The sequence below is a fragment of the Quercus lobata genome, chromosome 4, assembly GCF_001633185.2.
Source record: "Quercus lobata isolate SW786 chromosome 4, ValleyOak3.0 Primary Assembly, whole genome shotgun sequence".
In the NCBI taxonomy this organism is placed as follows: Eukaryota; Viridiplantae; Streptophyta; class Magnoliopsida; order Fagales; family Fagaceae; genus Quercus; species Quercus lobata.
In genome coordinates, this window is record NC_044907.1 from 49343628 (window position 1) to 49352007 (window position 8380).

The window sequence follows — 8380 nt, forward strand, 5'->3', positions numbered from 1 at the left end:
AGGTGCTGTAATTTTGTGTTAGTTTGGTTGCATTCATGGAGCCACGGTTGAATCTATAAGCCAGGAGTCCCTGACTCACTAGTGCTATTGGCCTTCTTAACTAGCGTTTGTAGCCGTTTTGCAAGAATGACAACAGAATTAACTTTCCCACCCATACATATGATGTTTGGTTTGCATAGTTGGGTTGACTAATCTAGTAAAAAATTTACTTGATGATTGAAAAACTAATTTATTATTTAGTTCAAATTAAAAGCTTGTAAAGACAAATTATTACTTCCAACACTAGCATTTGATGCATTGTGGGAACAATAAAATACTTGTGCAGAGGATAATAAGGAGATAACGGATCACCTTATCTGATTCCTCTTGTATGATTGAATCTTTCCATTGGAGCACCATTGATTAGTATACTATAAGAGACCATTTTGACACATTGCATTATCAAACTTACCCACTGATGACAGAAACCCAATTTCTGAAGACAATATATGATAATAGCATGATGTTATCTAAATAATATTCATAAATAGATGATCATATCATTATTATGTAATAGATTATTAGAATAATAAAAATGACATCAAAAGCATCCTTGCATGCACATAAATGAATCACTGAACCTAATTAAATGGTTTGTAGAAATTTGTTTGCCTAATTTAGGCTAGGAGATTTCACACACCTTTAAATCTCAACCATTCTAAGGACACATACTTTCCCACACACTTGACCACAACTTGCACATTTTTCAACTTCTTGTTGGATTACATCACTATCAAGGTTTGTCTATAATGTTAAGTGCCGATGTTGATTTATTAGTCTGAAGTAGACATGGAAAGGGAATTGTGGTTTCTCATGGTGTGCAGCATCAAAGGTCAGGCTGTTTTGTTCCGAATCAAATATGGGTAGATGGCTTTATTAGGGCTCAATTAATGCATTTTTTATATATAAAAGATAGAAATCAAATAACACACTCAGTTGCCTTTGTTTTGGATCATCTAGCCATGAGAGGAGCCAGAATTTTTTCTTTTAGGGGGCCGATTTGTGTTACTAATTTATTAGTCTATACAAGCTTCCATACACATGCACAAACACATACATCTATACACACACAGAAATTAGTATCTTTTACAATGAAATCCTTAAAAATTAAATGTTGCATAAAATTAAATTTATCTTTCATTTTCTTCTATAGTGAAAACACCTTCTGTCATGATGGTAACACATATTCACTTTTAGTCTCATCATCGCAACAGGTCCAATATATTGGACGAACCAAACTCAAGCTTTGCCCTTAAACCTTTGGTGGCTATTGGAGCTTGGGACTTGACATAGAGTATTTGTTCATATGATATTGTAGCCGAAAGGGGATTGTTATTTATTTATTTATTATAAAAGAGAAGGAGATTGTTAATTTGATAGTGATAAAGGCCTTACAATAGGCCTTCTAAGCATAACATTTACTTGATTTTGTGAGGTTGAAATTTTCTTTCTTTTAGATATGTGATGTTTTTTCACGTATACTAGAGGCCATTATGTGGCACATTTGTCACTAAACATTTTTTTTTTCCATAACATGTTAGAAGTTAGTAAAAAAATAATTAAAAAAAAAAAAAAAGAAATTAGTAAAACAATTTAAACACTTAGGTTGTAAAATTTGGATAGTGGATTATGGTTAACTCATCTGTTAAAGTCAATTTCAAACTTGATCTACACAAAAAAAATCATTTAGTAATTTTTTTTTTTAAGAAGAAATCAATTAGTATTTTGATTTGATAGTAAACAAAAATCATTATGGATTATCTTACTTTATGTATGTTATATTATGAATTATGAAATTATTATATCGTTTTTCATTAAAATTAAGAAAATAAAATAGGCTCAACTAGACATAATGTATACTACTTACACCGTAGCGTTGTCTTCTCTTGCTCTTCATCAATGGCTCTACCTCTCCGTTGCTCCCTTCATACTCCTCCTCCATCGCTACCTCCCTCTTTTCCTTCTTCTTCTTCTTCGCACTCGCTTCTCAAATTCTCACCCCCAAATTCCCTCAAATTTACGCTCCCTGCCCTCCGTCCCCGCTCTAACAACCACCGCCTGTCACTTTCTTCCTTGACCGCCTCCGCCTCCCTCTCCGCCGTCGATTCTCCCGAATCATCCCATATCCAAAACGAGAAGAAGCTCCTCCTCGAAGTCAAAGGCCTCACCGCCGTCATTGCTGAATCCAAACAACAAATTCTCAAAGGCGTTAACCTCACAATCTATGAAGGAGAGGTCTGTGTCCAATCCTTTTTCTTTTTTTCTTTTTTTTTTAATTCATTCATTCATTTAATTATTTATTTATTTATTTTTATGAATAGGTTCACGCAATTATGGGAAAGAACGGTTCCGGAAAGAGCACATTGGCCAAGGTTAGTTTAGTTTATAAACTGATGTGTCACTCATCACGAGAATTTAATTTAGATTTAAAGTGGCATCAATCACATTCATTGTCACGTCAGTCTATGTCACGAACGTGTAATTTAGATATTTATTATGCGTTGGAAGTGGGGTCGATTACATTCATTGTCGAATCAATTTTGTTAGTTGTTTTTTGCATTTTTAGAACAAAGAAAAAGTGTGAGTGAGATGTTGTACAATGTATGCAGGTTCTTGTTGGGCATCCGGATTACGAAGTGACAGGAGGGAGTGTAGTGTTCAAAGGGGAGAGCTTGGTGGAGATGGAACCGGAGGAAAGGTCGCTTGCGGGGCTCTTTATGAGCTTCCAATCCCCAGTTGCCATTCCTGGTGTCAACAATATTGACTTTCTCAATATGGCTTATAATGCTCGGAGAAGAAAACTTGGTCTGCCTGAGCTTGGACCTATTGAGGTTTAGTTATCAGCAACTGCCTTCATCTTTATCTCTGTCTTTGTCTTTGTTTTATTTTATACCAAAATTCAAATATTCCATTTGCATTACATGTTGTTTCACTTACAAATATGTTTCTATCATCGTGGGTTCTAGTTAGATCAACTGATAAGGGAACTGAGTTCGAATTCCGCCTATGCCAAAAACCAAATTAATTATCACCTATAAAGTGGAAACCATAGGTTCTAATTCTATTGAATCTATAAAAATTAAAATAATAAGAATAAGAATAAGTGTTTCTATCATTCTGTGACTTGGGTTATTAGTTGTTACTCAAAATATATATTTAACAACTTAATACATCTAAGGTTTGTTTTGCAGAACTAAGTTTGTTTAAACTCTTTGCCTCACAATACTGAATTACTTTTAACTTTTAAGCTCTAAATAAGCTATTACAGAGACTAGAGAATCTGATGGTTGTACTTAATCCTGTAAATCAGTATATATTGCTTGTATTGCGTGTGAGCCGCCCCAATTAGTTGACAAGATATATCTTAAACCCCAGTTTATTTAAGGTTTAGTTGAATTAAATTTTCTAGTATTTTAACTGGAAGGAGATGACTATGAATTCCTTTGCTGATATATGATACTTAAGACAAAAGCTATAACAATGGCATTGTAATTTGTTCTTTGTGAAATTCTTTTGGGGAATCTGATGTTGGCTATTAGTGCTTGCTGTGTAGACTTGTGAGTGTTGATTAGAGAAACTTATTGGTGGACAACAACTCTACACAGAGAAAGCAGTCCCTAAAATAGCACAAGGCTAAGGCTAAATGCATGCAATCAGACCTGTCTTTACAACTCTGTAGCAGACTATGAATACTAATTAGTTACAAGTCTATATGACTGGCTGCTGCAATTAACAGACAGTTACAAGCAATCTGATTGGCTGGATTCTAACTAACCAGCTGCATAACTACCTTTGTTGCAACAAGTGGTATTTGTAACCACTAAAACTTATCTATTTAGCTGCAAATTAGCACTACACCAGCCTGGGAACCCTAGCTGAACCACTGCATAAACCAACCTCCAGCTTCTGCACTACTAGTGGACTTATCACATGCTACTGCAGTGCAAAGTACAATTACTAATGCAAAGCACTAATGCGGATGCTCCTGCATCAGAATCTTCTTGGTTAAACCTTTTAGATGATATAGAAAATTAATTGGTGACCTTTTGTCTCCCTGTTATGTATAATCAGTTCATCAATTTGGAAAATTCGATTACGATTGTATGGCTGATCAAATACAGAGCTTAGATGTGTATATATGAGAATTTGGATTTTCTAGATAAATTAATATATTTTCCTTTGCATTTGTGTGCATTTTTACATTTATTCGACTATATAGATCTTCTATTTCTGATTAATGAGATGGAATTCAAAGTAATTGGGTGATTGTTGCTGTCTTACTGAATCACTGACATTGTTCTTGTCCTTGCAGTTCTATGGTTACATTTTTCCCAAACTTGAACTTGTGAATATGAAGGCAGACTTTCTTAATAGAAATGTAAATGAAGGATTCAGTGGTGGCGAAAGGAAGCGGAATGAAATTTTACAACTTGCAGTAAGAATATTTTTCTATTTTATCTTCCATCTTGTGTCATATTATCCAGACTAAGTTAGAGAAAATATCTGTTGTTTCTATATCCATGTGGGACCTATTTTTGGAGGATAATCATACTTGGCCAATTCTCTTAGGCTTCGTTTGGTTGGGGGACAAAAAGGTGGGGGATAGAAAAGATTTTAATTTTCCCTTAGTGTGTTTGGTTGGAAGATGGAAAAGTAAAGGGGTGGAAAACTCCTTTGTTTAGTTGAGAATAAAAATGAGAGGATAGAAAATATTGTTTATATAAAGTTACTCTTATGCCTCTCTTTTGCCTAATATAAGAAATAATTTTTTCGTAATCATTAAATAAAAATAAATAAATTTTTCCATAATCCATTATTCAATATATATATATATATATATATTGTATTAGAAGTGAAAGGCACCATTTAATTCAAAAAAAAAAAAAAAAACCCAAAACCCACTGTTTGATTTAAAAAAAGAAAACCCACCACTTGATATAAATAAATAAAGGCACAGTTTTTTTTTTGGGTTTGGGGGGGGGGGGGGGGGGGGGGGGGGTGGTTGTAGTTTTGGTGTTTTTTCAAGATCCCTCTCCTCCCCTATTTTCTCTCCTCAAATCTCTCCAAATTGGGGAGAGAGGATTTTGGTGGGCCCAGGGAGAAATCACTTCGGCCCCACCAAAATCGCATCCCCTTTCCTCCCAACCAAACAACCCTCTCCCCCATTTTTCTCACCGATTTTTCCCTACCCCTTAAAATCACCCCAACCAAACGGGGCCTTATGGATTTCTTCTTGTAAATTTGTTCTTTTGTGATCTAGTCAGGCAAAGTTGACCTTATAAGATGGAAAGTATATTTTTTTGTTCTCTTTTTAACATTTTGACAATAAGTATTGGGTGCCATTATATTAATTAGGAGATGGTATGTAATGGCTTTAGTGAAGTCAACTTTACCTTTTATAACAGTTGGAAGTAGTTTGAAATTAAGACCTTGCATTAGGGTTAGGATTCTCAGGAAGGCTAAAATGATGTGGATGCAATTATGAGAAGGAACTTAGGTGCATGTGGTGTACACAGGAGTATAAAACTGTGCTAATTTTTTTTTTTTTTTTTTTTAACCTGTGATTTGTTGCATATCTTGAGTTATATAAATTATTCAATCTCTCTTGTATTAATATGCTGTTTTATATGCAGGTTCTGGGTGCAGACTTGGCTATCTTGGACGAAATTGATTCTGGACTGGATGTTGATGCACTTCGAGACGTAGCAGCTGCAGTGAATGGGCTTTTGACTCCAAAGAATTCCGTCTTGATGATTACTCATTATGCAAGACTTTTGAATATCATAAAGCCTACATATATACATGTTATGGTAAGTCATTCGAAAATCTTCAAGAATTACTTAATTTTGTTTTGGGTTTAGGGTTTGCCATGATGTGGGGGATTGGGTAGGGCATGGGACTATTATGTAAAAAAAGAAGAAGAGTTATAAAATCTTACATAGCATTCAATATGAAGCTTTGACTTGCATGTATCTAAGAAAATTTAGCACAATTTTGTTAAAGATGAGCCTAACTATGGTCTAGATAATTGTGCAAGGTTGGGATAAGTGGCAGAATCCCTCAAGTTGAGGTTTGGTTGGCCTCTAAGTTGGCTCAATGCCTCAACCATTCAAAGCTGCAACTCTAGCTTTGATTTTTGCTATAGCCTTGATGATGGCTCAATAAAACCAATGGTTGGATTCTATATGGACTGTCTTCAAGTGCCATGGAAAGAAATGATTTCCATTAGAATTGAAAAATTAGTTCTTTCTTTTCAATTTTATTATGATTTTGTTGATCTATAAATTGATTCACCACTTTCATGCACCAAATTATGCACTAAAGTGGATATATTGATACGGTCACAAATCAGATTTTGGTTCCTGTGCCAAGGCACTCCTTGTGCAATTGAAAAGGTTGTAAATAGTATACAGCTTATGAAATTGTTTCTAAATCCCCGATTAATCACAATATAATTATTTCAATCCATGGTTTTTAGGAGGACGGGAAAATCTTGAGGACAGGAGACAGTTCGATAGCAAAACTTTTGGAGGATGAAGGGTATCAAGCAATTTCTGCAGTGTAACTGCATGGAAATTGATTTCGGTACTCTCTCTCTCTCTCTTTGTCTGTGTATGAGTAAATTCATCATACTTGTATTAGCTCCATTTAGTCAAGAACTCTGCTTTTTCAGTTCTCTTTGGTACCTTTGCACTCCAGATGTATTTTAAGGCTCCTAAACATTGCCTCATTTGTTATGGTTGTTGCATACTGAATTGCTTTCTTAGTATATACTTTTCATACAAATGTTATCATAATTGTGGTTTTAGAATCAACACCTTGAGCCTTATGATCCAAAAATTAATGGAATTAATTTTAAATTGGCCTTAACAGGTTCCATGCATCGAAAAGAAGTGATGATTGATTTGTAACCACTGAGGTCCAAGTTTTAGTAGCAGGCAATCAATGTTTCACTCTTGGGGTTGGCTCTTGTCAAATTATGTGCCTCACCACGCTTCCTTTACACTTATTATACCTCAAATTTAGTGGTTCCTACTTGGTAGGTTTCCTATTTGAAAGGCTCTTGGAAGCTTATTGCAACGGTGTGTGAGGATTGGAGCTCCTGCTTGTAGTTTTGAGATCAGTAAAAAGAACGGCCTTTTGTCTGATTCTTGCAGTCTCACATGTTTAATTTTAATAGATATTTGTGAAACCAGTATATTTTTTTGCATGTACTACATACAGTTGATTCTGTAATCATTCTATAAATACCAAGGACTATAATCCTCTCAAGTATTTGATTTTCTGGTGTCTTCCATGTCCTCCCCCTAGCATTGCAGAGGAACATATTCCAGCATATTGAGTTTAATCATTGTTTCCTGCAATAGAACACTCCAATGAAACCTAGCATTCCAATACATTTGTATGCTGGCACTTCTTAGTCTTTGATGTAGCAGTCGTATGTTGAAGAAGATTCTAGGTTTTTTGGAATTAGGGCTAGGGATTGTAAAAGATTGGGGAATTGATGAAATTGGCTGGGAACTATGCTCACAGAACTGGTTGCACTTGATGGAATTCCTAGAAAGCAAAATGAAAAGCATTAGATGACTACTAGCATCATGCCAGTAGGTTCCTAGGAATCACTTCGAGGTTCAGCTTATTCAGTGGAATAAAAATACTTAAAAGAAAAATTATGTGGTTTTGTTGTTTTGTTGGGATCTTGAAAATAATTTTCTAAATTTTTATTTGCACAGAAAAATCCGAAGTTACAATTTCATTTACCCCCCCCCCCCCCCCCCCCCCCCCCCCAAAAAAAAAAAAAAAAATGTCGATAGATGATGGTGGGAGAATCGGACCATTGGGGGAAGGTGGTAGCAATGGCAATTTGGAGTAGAGGAGAGGTAGATGGAAGCCATGACCATAACAATACTTGGTAAGTAATCAATAACTGAGGGGCCTAGTTTAGGGAATAAGGGATGGGGAAGTACAGATCTTTTTATGTAGGTTTAGTCATAACTTAATCTTAGTTTTATCGGGTTCCAATAGTATTAATGGGTTGCCTAAGAACTAATTTTGTGTTCCCGTAGATTCGATCGAACTCAGGGCATTGATATCAACCAAACCACATGGGAACAAATCTTTGCCTTTGGACCATTTACCATGTTAAAGTCTATTTTTCCATGGAGCTATTGTAGCTCATCTCAATTTGACTTAAAATGATCTCACATCATTTGCATCAAGCAAATAATATTTACTTGTAATATTATGAGCCCATTTAAGTGAACTGTGCGACAGCTCGAAAACTTATGTGCCTTTGATAAGTGGCTGGACTGGTTCCATGTACATAATCAGACTACTACTT

General features: G+C 35.2%; 1 protein-coding gene across 1 annotated transcript; it reads left to right on the forward strand.

Annotated features, from left to right (window-relative positions):
• The first annotated feature begins 1913 nt into the window (after window positions 1–1913).
• LOC115986727 (ABC transporter I family member 6, chloroplastic) lies at window positions 1914–7322 on the forward strand. The gene is made up of 7 exons (XM_031109992.1): window positions 1914–2274; window positions 2361–2411; window positions 2649–2870; window positions 4352–4474; window positions 5673–5849; window positions 6518–6624; window positions 6913–7322. Exons 1-6 carry the CDS (start codon window positions 1939–1941, stop codon window positions 6602–6604), a joined length of 996 nt encoding a protein of 331 aa, XP_030965852.1. The 5' UTR covers window positions 1914–1938; the 3' UTR covers window positions 6605–6624; window positions 6913–7322.
• The last annotated feature ends 1058 nt before the right edge of the window (window positions 7323–8380 follow it).

Excerpts from the sequence above, each read along its gene's own strand:
- LOC115986727 (XM_031109992.1), top strand. The coding sequence starts at position 1,939 with ATGGCTCTACCTCTCCGTTGCTCCCTTCATACTCCTCCTCCATCGCTA. Across the intron at positions 2,412-2,648 it reads GAAAGAGCACATTGGCCAAG|GTTCTTGTTGGGCATCCGGA; the intron begins GTTAGTTTAGTT and ends CAATGTATGCAG. Across the intron at positions 2,871-4,351 it reads CTGAGCTTGGACCTATTGAG|TTCTATGGTTACATTTTTCC; the intron begins GTTTAGTTATCA and ends TTGTCCTTGCAG.